At 45.9% G+C, this 20271-nt stretch overlaps 1 protein-coding gene and 1 long non-coding RNA gene across 3 annotated transcripts in view; one reads left to right on the forward strand and one right to left on the reverse strand.

Annotated features, from left to right (window-relative positions):
- IGHMBP2 (immunoglobulin mu DNA binding protein 2) overlaps positions 1-20271 on the reverse strand; it is a 43110-nt gene that overhangs the window by 22126 nt on the left and 713 nt on the right. Inside the window, exons 2-8 of one of the 2 annotated variants that reach the window (XM_083839532.1) lie at positions 19243-19412; positions 17196-17388; positions 16382-16479; positions 7983-8146; positions 7324-7554; positions 3256-3403; positions 757-931 (exon numbers count right to left, since the gene is read on the reverse strand). In XM_083839532.1, coding sequence (XP_083695658.1) covers positions 757-931; positions 3256-3403; positions 7324-7554; positions 7983-8146; positions 16382-16479; positions 17196-17388; positions 19243-19412 — 1179 coding nt within the window. The remainder of the gene's footprint in view (positions 1-756; positions 932-3255; positions 3404-7323; positions 7555-7982; positions 8147-16381; positions 16480-17195; positions 17389-19242; positions 19413-20271) is intronic. The other variant, XM_083839533.1, reaches the window with a different exon arrangement.
- Positions 8154-13299, forward strand: LOC310900880. The gene is made up of 2 exons (XR_014585438.1): positions 8154-10902; positions 13144-13299. It is a non-coding gene; the product is annotated as an uncharacterized lncRNA (long non-coding RNA).

A 20271-nucleotide genomic window follows, 5' to 3' on the forward strand; every position in this document is an offset into this window, starting at 1 on the left:
CAATTGCATGCAGAACATGGGCAAACTGCAACCTCAGAGAAGGCAGGCAATCTAGCTGCTGGATCACGCCCCTGATGCAGCTCAGAAGCCCTATGCAGAACGGGGACAGCAGTGTTTCAAAGGCTCGCATGTCCCTGTCACTGTGTGACAACTACATTCCCATTACAAACAGCTGGATCTGGCACAGAATTGCCTTCAGTTTCTGAGGTTTCCTTTAGCACCTCTACCAGGGCAACCCACCTATGCTCATGCCTACAAAACTTCATCTGATGTGCAGGCTCCCATAAGCCATGTCTCTGCTCCTGCACATCCGAGAGCCTCGTGGGCAAGGTGCACGCGCCTTGGAGAACTCACAAAAGCTCCTGAGTGAGGCCAAAGGCTGCCTGTCAAATTGCTCTCCCTGTCTGCAACCTCAAAACCTTTACAAGCCCTTGAGCGGTTGCCCAGCAGGCAGTTATCAGCACAAAAGGAGGCTCTCCAGCGCCATGCTGACTACAAATGCTGTGCTATTACGTGAGTCAGCAGCAGGTAACACAACTGTCATGTCCTTGTGCCATAAGAAAGCCTGCTCAGATGAAGGTGCATTAAACTTTAAGCAGTGGCTCTGGGTAAAACAGGTCTGATGTAATTCTGGCCGTGTGACCAAGCCCAGCCCATAGAGGACACTGCTGAATAATCACATTAATGAAACGTTTTGAAACTCGAGGTGTCCAGAAGCACAAACAGGAGAACCTGTGGCCGCAAACTGCTCCTTACTTGTGAGAGATGATGGTGGGGGGAAGCTGCTTGTGATCCCCAGCCAGGATGCACTTGGGAGCTTTCAGCAGAGGTATCCAGCAGCTGGCTTCCACGGCTTGTGCACACTCATCTATCACCACAAGATCAAAGTGATCTTCAGGAAGCAGCTTCAGCGGACCATCCGAGGAAGCACCTAATGAAAGGACAAGGTGCACGGCTTAGCAGGGAAGTGCAGAAGAGCAAGCAACACATTTTTAAAACAAAGCCTACATGCTTTATTTGTGATTGAGGGAGGGAGGTAGAATGATGTTTCTCTGCAGAGATTTAGAGATTCAGCTCTGCAGTCGATGACAAATAAATATACATTTACATGTATGTGTCAGAGTTGTTTTTGCCAATTTCTGTTTGTCCTTTTTTGCCCTGGCATCTGGGGCCAGAAGCTTCCAAAGCATCTTTGAAAACAGCAGTGAAACACAGCTGACAAACAGAACAATATGCTCCAATACTTCACCAGAGCAAAAGTAAAGCAAAAGCACTAATGAACACCCACTTTCCTTCTGCCCTCAAATGCAAACAAAAGTTCTCACCAACCAAAATTGGAAGGATGACAGACTTGAGATTGCTTAATATACTGAGGGATACCCCACGGGGGAAAGATCAGTTGAGACCCAGATTCCTCAACCCTGCTGACCCTGGCTATGCTCCCCTGTCCTTCCTCATGAGAACAGGAGAAGGGCAACACAAGAGACTGTAGTCAGACAGCCAGAGCTGTTTTTTACATCAAACATTCATTTGTATTGTCGAACAAATAACCCTCACCCGGGTCCTGCTATAATCCACACATGAAACGACATTGATCTGTGCATCAATCAGAACAATGAATTTCCCAGGCATCAAAATACCACTGCAATTCATAAGAAAAAGAAGATACAAAAGGAGGAAAGAATGATGAAGAAGCCAGGGTGCCAGACAAGGAGATTTTAGTCACAGCATTCAGAGAAATGTTTTTCAAAAGCTCCTGTGCTATTGCAATGTAGCACTGAAAGCAACTGATTAGGAATGATTTTGCTTTGAGACTGCAAACCCTGCTGCCTCTACAGCTCTGCATCAAATCCGATGTTACAGTTCGTCAACTGAGATGCTGTGTTTTCCTTAAAAAAATAAAATAAAATCCAGCCTATATAAGTCCACTCTGGTAACAAGGGGCATACAGTTGGAACTTGACTTTTGCAGTTTTACCATGCTGCAGGTGGAAGGAAAAGAAAAATAACCAGAAAGGTTCTGTCTAAAACGGTCCCTATGTGGCATGCAGCTGTGCAGATGGTTTCCTTCCCCTCCAGTGTTGCAGCTCAACTTATCGAACTCCCATTAACTAAAGGTCACTGCTGTCCCTCTGTGTTGCCATGATTAAATTCCCCCTCTGCTGAACCTAGCAACAGAGCAGTTTGGCTTGCATAAATAATTCCCATCAAACTAGATGGTTTGAGACAAATACCAAGATTACTTAACTGAGGAAACGAAAGTTCAAACCCTTTGTTTTTCACTGCCTTTCACTGAAACAGAATTGCATAGACCTCCAAACAGGCTAGCAAGCCCCAGGAGATAATCAAATCTGATCATCGCAATGCCTAGCTCAAAATACCAGTTTTATTAAAAAAAAAAGAAATCTTCCCCCATTTTTTCATACAAAGCTACAAGAAGTGAGAGACCAATTCCTAGCAAATAATTACTGGAAGGAATTTTATTCCATTTTACCTTCATGTTAGTAACTTGCGAATGCCCCATGAGGTTCTTTTTTTTGACCTAAAATTACTGATGTTTTCCTTCAGCAAGTAATCTCTGAGCAACCAAAACTGAAGATTATAAGTGGGCTCTGGAGTATTACACATCTGATCTAGAAAAGCACTTTAGCGTGTGCTAAATTTAAACACTGCTGTTTCCCTTTGATTGCAAGGGATTTTGTAGATGTGCCTACATGTGCTGCCTGACCAACACCTGTAACAGTTCCCTAAATCCCACGTGGTTTATTCCACTCGGGTGATTTACAAAGCTAACCAAACACACAGACTGAGACCGGGCTACGGAAACATGTGTTGTATTTCATCAGCCATGGAAATTATCCAAGCAGGAAAGCAACTCCATGTGACTTATGAAATCAATTAGCAGACTGCACACTTCCAATAGTGCCTGTTTACTCACTAGAAGCTGTGCTCCTACTCAGAACTGAAAAAGATGGGCCACACTGGCTCCCACCAGAGGCTCTTCTAGGTTACATACTCTAGATCCACAAGGTGGTCTACACCTTCTCTTCACTGCAGAGTGGAACAACGTGCCAGGGTGTAAGCAGTGAGGATCCCACTAGGGATGGGTTTGACAGCATGCAGAAAACTTGACAGAATTCCCAGGAGCAGGAAATCTAAGCCTCCCTCCTATCCTGGCAGGATGCAGCATTGCATGGCACGTGGTTTACATCAGTCTTGCCAAGTGAGGCAAAATATCGCAAAGAGGATCTTGCACCTGTGTTTGTAGCAAGGACAACACTGGCACGAGTAAGGGCTGCAGTCATGGCAGTTTCTTCTCGTTGCTTCAGCTCCTTTTTCAGTGCCTTAATCTCAGTGAGAAAATGGCTCCGTTCTCCTTTGTCTTGGGCCTTTCTGCTTTTTGCCTGTAAAATAAAAAATGCAGATAGACCAACCAGCGTTATGTTCAGCTTCTCAGATAACCAAAGCAGTCAAATTCAACACGGCTCCTCTATGTACACCATGGTCCACTGGCTTATCAGAATCTGCTCCATAAAACTTTGGTTTCTCTTCCTTCTCCCTGCCAGCAAGCCCGTTCTGCAATCAGCACTGCCTGAAACATAACGAGGATGTCTGTCTGTGCAAAAGATGAACTGCATCAATACAACCCCTACATCAATACAGGCTTGGTGCGTGGAGCAGCAAAATGAGAATATCACTCACTGCCTATCCGACCATCTGGGAACATCAGCACTAGCACCATCACTCACGGTCCAGACAGCGATTTCCCAAACTTAGCTGGTCCATACTTAAAAACCTCTTAAAAACGTCCTTAATTACAAGCATAAAGGATTGTTAAAGAGAACTCCCTGACCTTAAACCCTCTGTTCAGCCCTCCTGCTCTGCCCTGTACTTTCCCTGTGCCCCAAAGATCAGCAGGGAGAAGGTCAAATGCTTTGGTCCAGCCAACAGCCAACTCCGTGCATAAGCAGAAGCACCTTAGCACATGGAGGGGTATAATATGTAGTGGTGTTTAGGCTTACTGGGAAGAGTTCTGTGCCTTTACTGGGTGAGGAACATCACAAACACTCTCCCAGTCTCAGTCTGCTCCTTTGCTCAGGGGAAGCAGGGACCCTTGGGCTCCAAGCGGCCTCGAAGCGGAAGGGCTCCCCAAGTTGGCTGCGCCATGGCCAGCCACAGCAGCAGCTCTGCATTTTTAAAGAGGCGTCTCTGAGTTGTTGTAAATGATTCACAGCAATATCTAGACAGGCTCGTGGCTTTTTTTAGCAATGCCTATTAAATATATCTAAAACATCAAATCATCACCACTGGTTGCTGGCGCTTCCCCGGCTGCAGGCCGGCAGCTACAAGACAACGGACAAGCTATCGCTCGCTGCAGGTCACCTTGAGAAGGCTGCCCGTGCTCTCAAGCTGAAATCTGGGCTGTTTCCTTGGAGGGAAGGCTGATGACATGAGAAACCTGAAAAGGCTACAAACACGGGCTTTCAAAAGCAGCCAAGCCAATAAGAGCTGATGGTTCCTATAACCATCTTCTGCATGGATGGATTGTCTGGGGTGTAAGACCATACCACAGCTCATACCACAGCATGTCCCCTAGGAAAGACGTTCACTTGTGTCTCTCTCATCTCCCCAGCCACCTGTTTTTGTTAAGCTTCTAGGTATTTAGTATCTGCAAGGCCTCTATATGTCTGTCAAACGTAGTCAAAGAGGTGGACAGGTTCAGAAGTTACAGGGGAGGTATCACACAGGAGGGATCATCCTTTCCGGAGCTAAAAGGAAAGATGATCCTTTCCTTGGCCTAAAAGGAGAGAGTGGGTGCCGTTACTGGTACTCGTTTAGTTGAAGGAACAAAACAGACTAGTGTCAACTTCCTCTCCGTCTGAAACACAGGAAAATTAGAGAGCAAAATTGCTGGTGCCAGTACTCCAAGTTTCATGTCTGTTTTGCAAAAAAGATCTAGTTAGTGAATTAACAATAGCGACTGGCTGATGAAATTAAGACCCAAACATCTGGCTGAATGTCAAATCTGAAAGCAGCTGAGGGAGCAGGGAGCCCAGCCCAGCAGTAACACTGCAGTCAGTCAGCCCCAAGGATATTGCTTGGCACATTGAGCCCACTCACTCCTCATTAGGGCTTCATGGGTGCCAGCAGGCTCTAGTTACCCTAATCTGCCTTGTTTGGGCCCCCACCCATGTGTCCTCCACCCCTGGGTCTGGGAACTGCATTTAAGGCCAGAGCTTGCTCCCTCATCCTTCTATGAACCTTGCAGGGGGGTTTGCACTGAACTTAGTTGGGTTTTGCTTTCTTCCTGGGCTAGCTACAGACTTGTTTCACTGTTTGTCTGGTGATATGGATAGATGGCTAACTTTTTTTTTTGATGTTCCTGGACCTGTCTGCCTTTTTTGCTCAGTTGCTGTGGGACTGCACCTTTGCTGGTGCAAACAAGATCCAGAAGATGATGTCCTGGAAAGCTCCCAGCCTAAACAGGTGTGTGTGTGTGTGGGGGGAAACAAAATTGGGTAGAAAAATGCGTGCAAAGAACATGCATTTTTCATATACTAGTCCTTCCACGGTTGAATGCAGTGGTAAAGAAATGAGGAGACAGAAGAGTCAAAACAGAAGTGAACAAAGGAAGAAATAATTAAATAGGCAATTAGGGGACAATGAGAGGGAGAAACTGAGGCAGGATTAGGGAGAGAGAGGCCAGGACCTCAGAGGTGAGCTCTCTGCAGTCCAGAGAGAGAAAGGGAAGTAACAGGAGTTGGACTCGATGATCCTTACGGGTCCCTTCTAACCTGGGATATTCTGTAGTAATAAGTCAGGTGTATATTTTGTGAAAGACCTGGTCATAGGCATCTCAAAGCACTGCCATACAAGCTGAATTGTAGCAATATGTTAGATATTGTTTTTTTCTCTGGTGTTATGAAGTGGAGCAAGCTTTGGTGGCCAGTTCTCGTCTCTTATCCCCATGTACCCTTTCCTCTAGGGAGGAAGCAGATGGAGATCTTAGTACTAAAGACTCTGCTTTCTTCCATTTTCTCCCACCTTTCCCAGGTGAAATCTCCTCATGCCTTTCAAAGTGCTCTTTCCAAGGAGAGGACAGGGCAAAAAAATCTTCCGTTAGTGAGAAAGATGCAAAATAAATTAAGTAAAAAAGACTTGGTGTGCAGCTGTGATTACAACTAGGTCCTACATCTGGGGGAAAAAAATGAAGCTGCTGCCACAGAAGTAGCTGCAGACTGATGTTCATGGAGCTGAACGCCATGTTCAGCCTGCATCATTCAAAAAAGTAAATGTGTGGTGCCCTACCAAAGGGCATGGCAGTATACTTGGGCAAGTATGATGCAATGTGCAGGGGTATGAAGATGCTTTCCTTTGTCTTCTACTAAGACACAGGAAATTTTGCCTAGGCGCTGGACACATTTGCAGAATGGCTTTTGGACAACGCAGTCACCAGAAGGGGGAGAAAAAAGTTCTAATTATCATCAAAATCTATTATCTCAAGTAGAAGAGCTACTCAGTAAATTAAGTTTAAAAAATTACGTTGTGAAAGAAGAAATTAAGGACGCATTTTTATGGTGTACTCTGCTTTCCACTTGAGGTGGCTGAGAGTGGGAGGGAGTGTTAGGACAGCCAGATATCTCATTAGGAAGTGAATTAGTGATGTGAATGTTTACCTTCCCCTCTGGTGAAGAGGACTGCATGAACAATGCCAGACAAAATCTGGAGAGCAGGGCCACTGCAGCATCTCCCCCCTGCACAGTAGTAATGACTATGATTTTGCCTCTTCAGAGAGGAATTTGTCTAGGAGGGGTTTTGCCCTCAGTTGCCTCTACAGCAGATGGAGATGAGCACTGCTGGCAAGTGAACTTGGATCAGGTATACCCTGGTACAGAGGCTGTCTCTGTAAGATGCTGCTTCAGGCTGGAAGCTTCCCCCACTTCCGATGACCAGGCTTGCACCCCAATTCCTTTCCTTCAAGGCCAAGTTAAATGATGCCCAGTCAGAGGGATGAATGCAGGCTATGTACACCTCCAGCTCTCATTGTGAGACCTCTCCACTATGTTTTTTTTAACCTTTCCCCTCTCCTAAAGTGACCTTCTGTTGATTCCTCCATGTGATTCAGAGCTAGTCACTGAGACTTGCTTCCAGCCACTCTTCATGGGGCAACCCAGAGCACCTGCCTAAAGTCATTGTTTTCCTTGGAAGATGATGGATACCCTTAAGTATCCAAGAAGTGGTGGAGTTACTCACTCCTCACTTACAAAGTAACTTGGCTAACAGATTGGGTGCTGCTAATATGGAGAGCTGGTGTTCAGGTTACCCATGTGGGGCCTGTTGCAGGGACACGTACGAAGGCCTGGTCGATGTCCTTCCTGATATCTGCCACGATCTGAGCGCTGTCGCTGTGGGCCAAGACCGCGTCCAAGGAATGCCGCTGGATGGGCTCCAGCAGGCGAGCAGGGTGCCCAAGCCGTAGGATGTGGGCTTTGTAGCCAGCCAGCCTTTCCACCAGGTTATCCACTGCGATGTTGGAAGGGGCACAGCACAGGACCTGTGAAGGGAGAAAGCCAGTGCTTTGTTATTGCTGAATGTGAGACTGCCAAGGCCAGCAAAGTACTGGAGCAACAGGGTCTGAGCAACAGGAGGGTGCTCAGCAGAGCAGAGAGGAGGATATCAGCTATTAGGAATAAACCACTGATATCTCCATAGCCTCCAGACACCAAAGGAAACTCAAATTCTCTTCTTGCTTTCAAGCACCAGGGCAGGGTTTTCTATAATTAGCAAACCTGAGCTCTGAAGCTTCTATTTGCACCTCATTTCAGCTGGTAGAGTAAACTGCCCAGCCTATGCAAGTCAAGGCAGGCTCTACAGTGTAACACAGCTGCTACTGGATCTGTTCCAGCTGCCACAAACCCCAGTGACTTTGCAAAATAAATCAGCATGCTTGCTGCCACTACAGTCCTGTCACTGATTACTCACTTTCAGGCCTTGCTGTACAGCTTGCAAGATGATCTCTACTATTGTTGTGGTCTTCCCTGTGCCAGGTGGTCCATGGATGATGGCAAGCTCCCTCTGTGCCAGTGAGAAGGACACAGCCTCCCTCTGTGATGTGTCCAGCAAGTCATTGTAAAACTTTAAAGGCTCTGGGGAGACAGCAAGAGATTCTCAGCCTTAACTTGGGTGCTTGCTGAGAAACAAATCCATGAATATAAACCAGATGCTCTCAGTGGCTGGGCTAAATCTATTAGATAACATGATTGATTGGGGAGTGGGGTATGCTGTTTCCCACCTAGGTGGCTGAAAGACCACAAACTGGTAAAAGTAAGGATTTTTGTACTTCTAGCAGGTTACCCGTGCTGCATCAGTCTCTTTCCCGCACCTGGTAATGTTTCCAAAGGAGCAAGCATTCAGGTGTGAATACAGCTAGTCTATATATAGACCCTTTACAGCGTTTAAAGAGGCATCTGCTTGCCATAATACAAAATGTTTAGGACAGGGAGGGTGCTTTGGGGATATTTTGGAGGTAAGCCAGCATATTTAGTAAGCATTCAGTGAAAAGAGGGAAGAAAATCGCAGAATGGCTCAGGCTGGAAGGGACCTTAAAGATCATTCAGTTCTAATCCCCCTGCCATGGGCAGGGATGCCACCCACCAGATCAGGTTGTCCAGGGCCTCATCCAACCTGGTTCTGAACACCTCCAGGGATGGGGCATCCACAGCTTCCCTGGGCAGCCTGTGCCAGTGCCTCACTACCCTCTGAGTGCAGAATTTCCTCATAACCTCTAATACAAATCTCTTTTAGTTTAAAACCATTCCCCTTTGTCCTATCATCTGTATGAGCAAAATATTGCTCTCCATTTTTTTATAAGCTCCCTTTAAGTATTTAAAAGCTGCAATGGGGTCACTCCGGAGCCCTCTCTCCTCCAGGCTGAAGATCCCCAGCTCTCTCAGCCTTTCTCCATAGGAGAGGTGCTCCAGCCCCCTGAGCATCTTTGTGGCCAGAGCAGAGGGGGACAATCCCCTCCCTGCCCTGCTGCCACCCCTCTGGTGATGCAGCCCAGGATGCACCCAGCAGCGCGCTGGGTCCTGCCGAGCTTTTTGTCCACCAGAACCCCCAGGTCCTTCTCTGCAGGGCTGCTCTCAGTGAGGTCTTCTCCCAGCCTGTGCTCCTGCCTGGGATTGCCCCGACCCAGGTGCAGCACCTTGCACTTGGACTTGCTGAACCTTGTTAGGCTCACAGGGGCCCGCTTCTCAAGCTGATCTTGCAAGGGAATTGCTCTTCTTCTGGTTAACAAATCCAACAAACAGCTAGTGAATAAGCAGCAGAAAAGAAGTACGTGGTCTGTGGGGAAGCCAAGACACAAAGACGTTTTTTCCTAGGCAGGAAAAAGATACAAGCAGCCCATATAAATGATGAAAACTGTTAGTTTGGATTTTAATGATCAGAAAGGAGAAAAGAGTGTTTAAATTGCATTATAAGAGGATTGGTTTCACTGCAGAAGGTAGAATTCTCACAAGCCATTCTTTACCTCCCAGATTTATCTAATTTAAACCCATTATTTATTCTCATCCCACTTAATCCTGCTGCTAATCTCCTCGTTCATTATGGAAGTTAATTACAGCAGAGATGACTCATCTGAGGTTTACCGAAAATAATGTTCCCACGAAAGCTTATATAAGACAAATCTCTGGGCATCATTCCCTGCAGGGCATCATCTGTTTTATCTCTACCTTTGCATTAAGGTAGGGATGCACAAAAGTTTCCTCTGGCTTCAGACAAGTGAACTTACGTGCAACTCCCAGGCAACCTCTGGCACTGACTTTTGAAGCAGCACAAGCAAGTGAGGCATCCAGGTTAAACAAAGAGCACAGTTAGGTTAAAAAGGCTTGGTGGGGAAGTATTGGTGATTTTTCCTACTAGCCTGCCTCTTGCTTTGTTTATTTTTGAGTTAGTATGGCGGTGACTAAGAACAGCAAGCTTCCATGGGCCAAGGAAAAAGAAAGAATAGCTTAAAAACTGAAAGCTACTTCCCACAACAAGGAACAGGTGAGGATGGAAGAGCCATTGATATTTCTTTGCTGAAAGAATGAGATCAGAAACAGTCTTCCCCACACATGCACACCCTCTTCCCTTTTAATCACACGCTGCCAAGAGTTGCTGTGGGGGCAGGCTGGGAAATGTGCCTCTTTTCTGGGCTGGACACATTAGCAAGGTTTGAGGAGGAGGACAGAGCCTCTTAAGAGGCTCCTCTGATTTTCCATCTATAAGCTGGGCTCTGAGAAGGCTCACCTCAAGAAATGCTGCTTATCTACTCCAGCAGGATTGGCCCGAGTACTCTCAAAAGCAATCAGTTTAGGATTTGCACAGATGGTCCCAGAAGAGGGCCATTAACCCAGATGTGGTGCTGTGGCATCAAGTCTGTGTTGATGTCTTCTGCTCTGCCCAAGGCTGTCCATCTCAGCTTCCCCACGTAGTCTCTGGAGAGGATGAAGGGCAATCTGCATCCCTGGCTGGGCTGGGTCTCGCTGGGGGCAGAACTTGGTTTAGCTTTACATTGAAAAAATCAACCCTGGCCAGCAAGGTTGGTCCTCCAAAAACTTTTGCAGGAACCAAGACCCTTTTCTGCATGGTACCAGCAGTTCAGGGGGCAGGAGTGGGCTGGAAGGTGATGTTCAAGTCCAGGAAAGGGGTCTTTGTTCCCATCTGTGTTGGGTGCATAACTATGAAGGAACAATCTCTCCAGGGAGGAAGAAATCCAGTTTTCCAGAGCTGGAGGGTTCTTGCACTTCAATGTACCTTCCAAGGTATACTCCTCGCCTCCTGTGTGTATGGGTACCAAGAACAAGCCAGATCCCACAATCAGCACCTCTGCAGCCAAACACTGCTAGACAAAACCCAGGTGGGTAATTCAGCCTGAAACAGGGAACTTCCCCTTCTCTCTTCCTTAGGTATTTGGCAGCTGAGTTGTCCACACTGCTTAGTTTTCTTCATAGATTTCAGGGCCCTCTTCCTGACCCCTGTGTTGACAGGAGGTTCACAGCAGAGGGACAAGGAGCATTTAAGGTTTTGCAAGTGACACAGCACAAGCCCAATGCATGGGACAAGGAGCAGAGGAAACTTTGGTATAAATGCCTGGTGCTTCCCCAGACCTTTGTCTGCTGGGTTAACTTTTTTTTTTTTTTCTGCTTGCACCCCTACCTTTAAAATAGGCTTTTTTCTTCTTTCTCAAGTGTCTTTTTAGTGCAATAAGCAGAATTAGATATAAGCAAAGCCTTTTGCACTCCACGTGGCCTGGGAAGCCAGCACTGGCTGACTGTATCTAGACCCAGATTAATATCCCCTCACTTTTTCTTGACCTGCTCCAGGATTAACAGCTACCAGCTCTCTCCTATCATGATTTGCACTGGGTTAGGCCTGCAACAGGAAATTCTCTGTAAGAAAAGAGGCTGCATGCACCTAGCCTGGCTGGCCCTGTGGCGCACAGCAAGCAGAGAAATGCTGGCCTCTGCTGGCTAAGCAAAGCCTCTCTATACATCCACCACAACGTATGGGTGCAGGAGTCCCTGCATATATACTGTGAGACAGCAGCTGTGAGCAGGGAAGGTTTTCTTATAGGAGGCTTCCAGTGGGAAAGCCCTAAATGCTCTGGGCCACGGGTGCAGGTTAAAGTGGAGGAGAGCCAAGCAAAGTATTTCTCATGGATGGGCTTCTGGATTTTGTTTTCCACCAAGCCTGGTGAACAGAAATCCTGTTCTGTTCAAAGTTTGCCTTTTGGAAAGCCTGTTTTTCCACTTGGTACTTCTCTGGAGGTAACAAGATAAGGGTTGGAAATGCTTTGTGGTGGGGAGCAGTCCCATTCTTAGCTGCAGATCATGTCTACCCATTGGTTTTACCTTCATATGCTCCTTTGGATGATCCATAGGTAATTCTTCCTGAAGCCTGCCTAGTGTTTTTGTGTTACACCAAGGATATTTATTCCGAGTTGCAGTTTTTAATGTTTTGCAAGGACTTGGACTTCATCATGCAGGGCTCAATCCATGCACAATCACAGCAGCTCATGAGGACAGATAACAGCAGAGATTGAGGGCCTAACTTCAGCAAATTCAATCCTTCTGATTGCACTAGCCATACACTCTCACGTAAGGGGCTTCTGAGAGTGCCCTGGCGTTCTGTGTTATCTCCAAGAGCGCTGCAGCTTTGCCCTTCATGCAGAAGAGACAGCTTCTGACATATCCCCACCACTTAGAGCATCAGACAGGGAGCTACCAGCTTTCTGAATTGAACCTGAAGCCCCTAGCTGTCCCTCACAGTTCAGATCTCCAAATATACTCCTGGCTAGATGCTGAAGGGCAACCCAAGCATCTCACAGTAGCAGTGGTGTGAGAGCCATAAGCTGTGAGACTGTTGCCTGTAAAGATCATGGGGTGAAAAGGCTGGTACAAACTAATTTTAGGCTTCTCAGGGTCAAAAGCCTGGCATTTCTTTTCCTGAGTTACCGACAACCATCTTATGCAAGCCTGATCCCAAAACAAACGTGCTCCAGAGCCATTTTCCCAGTGGGAGTCATGCATACACCCATTACTACTGGGAAGGACTCATCCCCCAGGTAGTGAGCAGGATTTTCCACATATGGTGGGAAATAGCTGCATGCAATTAGCAACTCTGGAAGTCATCAGCAGTTGGGTATAAAGGCATTAATTTGTTTTTTGTCATTATTACCCTTCTCTGCATACTGGTGCTTTTTAAGCAAGCATATATCATGCACTGCTCAGATGCCAGCAGCCACTAACTACTTTAAAAACATGTTTCAATTGGCTTTATCTGACTCCTTGTCCATCTAATCAGTCAGTGCCTGGATTTAGACACCCTCCTGGGATGACATAGGCTTTAATATAGATCCTCCAGGCACAGCGTTTGGCAGCACACTCTGCCATAATAAGGCAGCTGTGATCCATTCATGAGTAAATCACAATACAGGAGAGTAAAACAAAAACAACAAACAAGCATCTTGAAGTTATTTACCAGATAGGCCACAAAATGCCACCAGGCTAGTGCAACTCTATTTGAGTATGCCCTAAAGAAACCCCATATAACCAACCTTTTTGAAAAAAGTTTGCTTTTCCCCTGCTTTTCCCTCCAGGTTGAGAGACTCAATGTCACTAAACAGCAGAAAGCACCAACAAAGCAGAGGATGGCATTAGGACTCTGCCAAGCTTTGCTGCAGGAATGAACAATGTCAGACCTCTGAGAACCCAGCTAAGAGACCCAAGACTCCTATGCCTGAGAAATTAGTTTTCTAATCTACTCCCCTCCACTATCACACATATCTTAGATATTCGAGGGTATTCTAATTTTTTATCTGAGCATGGAGCTGGGTGCTTATGCTCTCCAGTGACCCTTCTACTTCTTGATCTCCTTGTAATTTGGTTTACACATCGTCAGAGAAGACAGTGACTGTCCCTCTGGGCGCAGACCTTATCTACTCTTCTTTGCCTAGACTAGTGTCAGTTCTAGCTTTTCCTCGGAATGGGTGTTTATATGGTCTTATTCCTACTGCAGGCTTTCTGAGCTTCTGATTGAAGTGGAGTTTAAATTGCATCCCAGAGTGGTGTTAACATAGATCATAGAAGGCTTGGATTGGAAGGGATCTTAAAGATCACCTAATTCCAAACCTCCTGCCAGGGGCACCCACTAGATCAGGTTCCTCAGGGCCCCATCCAAACTGGCATGTATAGACATCCAGTTTTATGAGCTGTAGAGAACTTACTAACTCTGGGACTCCTGATGGGCTTGTTTTAAATCAGATAATGCATGGGATGAGACAGATGCAGTGAAACATTCCTTTAAGAAACCAGACTAAAAGATGTTTGATTATGAAAGGAGGTGCCGTGCCATGCCATGCCATGCCATGGAAGAGAAACAGCCTGAAATGCTGGGAGGTTTTTCTATCCTTCCATGTCAGACCACGCACCTGGGAAATACTTCTTGCCTTTTGCAGATAATCCACACATTGCACTTTTCTATACTATTTGCAGAAACACATCTATATATGAGCTATATGGGACACCTGGGGAACTGCGTGTGCCATCTTATAGGTGTAAGAGAGAGGATTTATCCAGCTAGCTGCTGAGTGCCCTCGCATTGAACTCATTGGAGGCTGGGAGTTGAAGGCACCTTGCAGGACCTATTTGAACTTAAAAGTTATTATTATTTAATGTCTGGCTAGTATCACATCTTCCTAGCTGGCATGAAAGGTGCTATACAGTGAAAATGTAAATAGAAGGCCATTCCACCCTGCCAGAGTGTTTTGCTGTTCTCAGGTGATATGCTGACTTCTCGTATTGCATCTCCTGTCTGACATGACTGAATGTTTCCATCAATCCATATTCTTGGTGCTGGGGAGATGTAAAATTCATCTCTGTGCTTAGTTTGGCACATCTGAGCAATTCAGTGGAAAGGAATTTTTCTTTATTAGAGAGGCAGTTCTGCCACCATGGGGAAAAGACAGAGTTGAAGCTGCTAAGAAAGTTAGTTCATTAAAATTTAATTCTTTTATCTAATATTAAAAACCTGAGTACACCAAAGTCCCCGGGTAGCCAAAAGGCTAAGAGGTTTGACTCAGACTAAGCTCAGTGCTTAGAACTACAGAGGTATGACTCACATTAGCATTAACTCTTCATCTCTGATATATCATATCAGAAACCTAGCCTGAAGGTAATAGAAGTGTGCATGTGAAAAAAGGGAACCACTGTGGACAACTAAATGCAGTAATCAAGGTAACAGGAAAAAAAACTGCAACAGCAAGCACAGAGCACAAGAAGCTGCAGCGGGGAGGAAACTGAGCACAGCCCTGGCCAGCAAGGAGACCAGGGATGGATGGTATAATGCATGATATGCTGCTGAGAGGTGAGCCTGGGCCTCAGGAGAGAGCTGAGATACAGACTGCTTGACAATCCTCTTAGGCAACTTAATCTACCTTCTGCCTTTCTTCCCTGATTTTTGCAGCCCAGATGATATTTCCCTTCTGTCAAGGGATAATATTCATTAACAGATGCCCAGCCTTTATATTCTGCTCATCAGGGGCTTTGGTTTCCTCACAGTTCCTCTTAAAGGGTAATTTCATCTTTAGTTTCCCAAAAACTCAAATCAAGAAAGATCGGAGTAAAAGGGGATTCTACTTGCATGCATTTTTTTGGACAGCTGTTGGTAAAACCAAGTTGTGATGTTTTAAGCATTTGATGATGAAACTAAAGCAGTCTGCATATCTTCAACTTGACTAAACATAGTCAGAAGGCTATAAAAATACAAGCCAATAGAATACACCCCATGCTGTTTCAAACTGCAGTAGTTCCACAGTCACTTAATTCCCATGAAGGCTGAGTTATTGGATTTTCAGTACAGAAGCAGAGCTGCTGGTTTCTTATCTCTGAAGTTCATGGATAGGATTGGGGCAGAAAGCAAGTAAGAAATGCCTCATAAACTAAACCGAATTTCAGACTCATGAACGTGTGCAAAGAAATTCCCCCATCACAGATCCTGTTTGTTTTATGCCACAATTCAGCTTTCCTTGGTACACCCTGAGAAAAGTGGGCACTAGCTATCTGAACAGTCTGGGTAATTCTGTCTCTTTTCCAGCGATGATCCAGAGATGACAAGGGTCTTTACACCAGGTTAGCAAGTCCAGTGACCCATTAACCAGTACGAAAAGTAGGTGTTTAATGCTGCCAGCTGCAACACCACTTATTACTCATGTTCAGCTCAGGTCTTTCCTAGAGCAAAGTGAGCTGCACTTTTGGCGTGGACCAGAACTGCACAAAGATCTGAGTAATTTGTTCCTATGAGCAGTTTCAAAGAACAGGTCATGAACTGAGAGACCACAAGCACTCCTCTCAGAGGGTCAGCCCTAGAGATGCATCTTGGTGGACTAGAAGAGGAGTAATGGCAGCATAGTGTGTGGAAAAACCTGTACAACCCTCACTTAGTACTCCGGATCTGTTGGATTTAATGGGGCATCTGAAGATGTGAACATCCTCATAAGTGGTGCAGAGCCTGTGGGTAGGAAACTTCAGGCTTCACTGACTGCTCTGGAGACTGAAGATTTTACCTCCTTCCCCACAACAACTTACCGTGATCTTTGCTTAAAACCTGTGTGAGTAGCAACATGTGCTTTTACTGATACATCCAAAAGAGCTCTCCACCTGCCCAGCTCTCAGCCCTGCATACCAAGGCAGATCAAACACAGTGGCAGTCTTAGTGCACACACTGGGCTGTAAACTGCTAGGGGCTCTCACCCTGAGGGTCCAGAAAATTCCTTTAGAGAGACTAACCCTGCACTTGCCATCAGGATGATATAAAGTCTTACAAAGAAACATCCTTACTTGTTTCACTGAATGAGGTTGGATCAGACGAAAAGAAGAGGACATCGATCAGACCAGAGGCTGGACCACCACGATATTGCTTTAGTGCGTTTAAAGCTCTGCCAAAGAAGAAAACACCCAGGTTATATGCACAGCATAAATTCTTTCAGAAATTCCCAGTGCACATTAGGGGCCAGGGCAATGTACCTCAGTGAAAGACGTCTGTGGGCACAACAGACTAATTCTAACTGCTGCATCTCCCACCCCTCATATGCTCATATCCCCCGTACCTGCCGTACACTTCCCCTTTCTACTATTGCTTTGGTTTGATACAGTCAGACCCCGTGCTGAGCCTTTTCAGTGCATTAATTCATCAAAGTGCTACTCAGTTCTACTGCCTGGATGGAAAAGGTGCTACGCAGAATCCAGTGGGCACCAGAGCTGGCACAATGCGGGACCAAAACAGGTAACTGTGGGATGTGGGGCAGGGGAGGAACAGAGAAGAGCAGGACTGCACCAGCCAGCTGGTGAATAAATTTAGGCTGTTGTGACTCTTCAGCATAAGATAGCCAGTTGAGTTATCTCATTAAGGAGTACAGGTTCCCTCAGTAGTCACCAGAAAGAGAAAGGCACATCCTGAAGGTGGATACCTCTCTTAAGTGAAGCTGCCACAGGAGTAAGAGGAATAATATGGGAAGGAAGAGAAGCTGAGACTAGTGAAGCAGACTGAGATCAGTCGCAGAAGAGCTCTCCCAAAATAAGCCTGGCAATTTTCAATTGGCCTTTGCACTCCTGAGCAGTGATCCCAGGCAAACTACGCCCTCTCAGCCCTTACTTTTTCAGCCTGTTGTAGGTGACATCGTTGGCTAATTTCAGCAGGCGGTAAGAGCTCTCATGGTCCAAGCTCAGCATGCCATCTCGAGATTCCTCAAAGGCAACGGTGACTGCTTTGGAGGTGACACGTGTTACAATGCCTGTGGAGAGTGCATCGCCCTGGCCGACTGAATCATAAAGCCCCAAAATGTCACCTGCAAAGACAAGTTAGAAGACAGAGCGTGAAGTGGAGTAAGTATTTTGAAAAGAAGTTCTTTGGAGAAAACCAGCATGGTCCACTGGAGACAGTGGGCTCACCTACATCAGCCACAGGACTAGTTCCATGTTTTCTGCCAAGGTCAGAATTTGTATCAAGCCCAAAAAGGAGGAAAACATCCGTCTCTTTCATGGTAGTGCATGCAGCAAGAGGCAAGTGAAAAAACTATTAGCAGTGAGAAGACACCAGGTAACAACTAACCAGCTGCCTTATGTTCTCCATGCACCACAGGGCTTGGAGAGTAAACCAACAGTGCTCCCCCCAGGGCTGCACATAAAGCCAAGATGCTTTCACACAGACCTTGGAAAGACCTAACTTCTCCAAACTCTCAAACTGTTTTACATTCATTTTATTGTTCAGTAATAGCCAAGGAGGCTGTACAACAATGTGTGCCTCCCAGATGACTGCTCTACACCAGTCAGTAGAACTAAGAAAGACGAGATTTGTAAGGACTCACTGTGGCCTTTCTGTTCTTCACAGTCATGTCAAGATGGGACCAGTCAAACTATGCAGTGCAGCGGTGAAATGGAGATTTTAAGCAGGATGTCTGACAAGTGGATGCCTTAGCTGAGGCACACACTCATTGAGGACTAAATCTCAGATTTGCAAAATAAGGGAAGCTTGCCTCAATAGTCTCCATCAGCTCTTACATTAAAACGTTTGTCTCTGAGGAACAATTTAGTGCTACAGTAACGTTACTTCTCTTTGAAGAGCCCTGATGGATGCTGCTTCTTAGACCTCAAGGCTGAGACCCTGATCTGCAATGAGTCATTTTAATTTCACAAGTCAGCAGCTTGGAGGCCTGGCTGGCAAGGAATGCATCAACAAATTGAACTGTGACACTTCAAAACAGTACCACAGATGAGAAACAGCCCAGTTTTCAGTTCCAATGCATCTGCTTAGCAAACTGATTGATTGAGCAAACAAAACCAAGTAAAGGACTAAGCTAAACCAGCAAACTATCTGGTACAGCCAGCTTCACTCCTGTAGACCAGTTTTGGAGAGTGCAAGGCAATATCATTATTGCCTAAGGAAAAGAGAAAAAAGGTCTCTGCAAGAAAAAAAAAACAGAGGGCTTTCCTTGTGGAGTCACTTGGAACTATTTCATGGTCAAACCCAACTTTTTTCCAGGGATAATTCTCTGTAGCTGGCCACAGCATGGCAGACTGGGTCCTTACCTTCCTCAGATACTGGCAGCAGCTCAGCTCTTTTCAAGAAAGTGATGGCAGAAGGTGAGACAAGTCAAAAGGGCACTGGCTGATGTGCTGGTGAGTCTGTATTTCTCTATCGTTTTTATTCCCAACAGAAATCCAGGCATGTCAACTAATACACATGGCACACTCTTCACCTCTTTTTCACCAAAAATAACAGTACAGGGAAGGGAGGAAATATGGCAGCTCAGGAAGGAAAAGGAAAATCCACTTTTCATTTTGAAATTAAAGTGTAAATAACAAAAGCTCCTTACCTACCCCAAGATGTAAGCACATACAAAGAGTGCCACGAAATCTTTAATGACAAGAGACCATGGCTTTGTTTTTAAGGATTCAGAATGAGGAAAGCCAAGTCTTTAATCACTGTCACTGTTCCCTGTTGCAATATACACGCTTATAAAAAGCTGAGGGAGAAAGACGATATTTTTCTCTAGATTCATCTTCTTGCCATAACCTTTTTCTCCTTTCCTTTTTGCATCAATTGCTCAGTCTTTACAAGTGTCACATTAGAAAGATGTCAAGTAGAATACATTGGTTGTCTCTCGCCTTACCTACTTCCCATGAACAGGAATAGCACTTACCAGGCCCGAAACTGTTATAGGGCAGCTCAGCGTCTGAGTCATATTTTCTAGGCTGAAACGTCACGAGTAGCCGCCCGTAGAGGCCAGTCCTCTGGTTGGTAGCTTGGAGCTTTAGCAAGCAGACACCTCTACGCTGCAGCTCCTTCAGGGAGACGTTTTCCTGCCAGGCCCTGGAAACCACACACAGGCATGAACACCATTTGCCAGACTGAGGCAAATTCAAAGCTTCAGAAGACAAAAGAGAAAAAGACAAAGGGACGGAAAAAGAGGATGACAGCAAAAAGAGACATTAGCTTCCTGTAGTACTGAAGTACTGGCTTACACAACCGCTTGGTAGCAATTTAACTGGATTGGCTTCTACAGAATTATTTTGGGCAATGGGGTGATGCTCACTGATCCTGAAGAAGAGGTTTATATGATTTTCCTCTCTCCTGTCTGAGTGTGAAAAGGAAGTTGCTGCCCAGTTAACCCAGTCCCATGAGCCATGAGAGAATAGTCCAAGTTTTCTCCTATCACATATAAGCTCTAAAATGGAAGATTTGCAGTTTTTCACATGAAGTTCTGCTAATCCCCAACAAATACTCCACACGTGCAGCTGCACAGGGAAAAGGAGCAGATATCTTGTGCTGACGTGCAGGCTACAAGCGACTAAGGCACAAAATACGGGCAGCAGCTTTGCAGCTTGCTGTCCTTTGGGCCCAACACCTGCCACAGCAGCGGGGTTCACCCCCCAGTCTTACTTGGGGGCCTTGGTGGGTTCTTTACTTTTGTATGGATTGACACAAAAAATAAAATCCCCCAAGTTTATCCTCTTTAGTCTCCCAATTTGTTTCATTGCTTGTAGGGAATTTTAAGCATCTGGGCAGGGCAGTGTGGGGGCCATGGGACCACAGGGTCCCAGCTAGGGTCTGGGGAAGAGAAGAGCAGCCCCAAAATGTTGCTGGAGTGAGCTTTGATCCTATAGATGACAGCAAGCCCTAAAGGGTGAGTCTAACAAGGATCTATAGCAGCAAGCTGGCAGTATGGGTG

The sequence above is a fragment of the Anser anser genome (genome assembly GCF_964211835.1).
Source record: "Anser anser genome assembly, chromosome: 5".
In the NCBI taxonomy this organism is placed as follows: Eukaryota; Metazoa; Chordata; class Aves; order Anseriformes; family Anatidae; genus Anser; species Anser anser.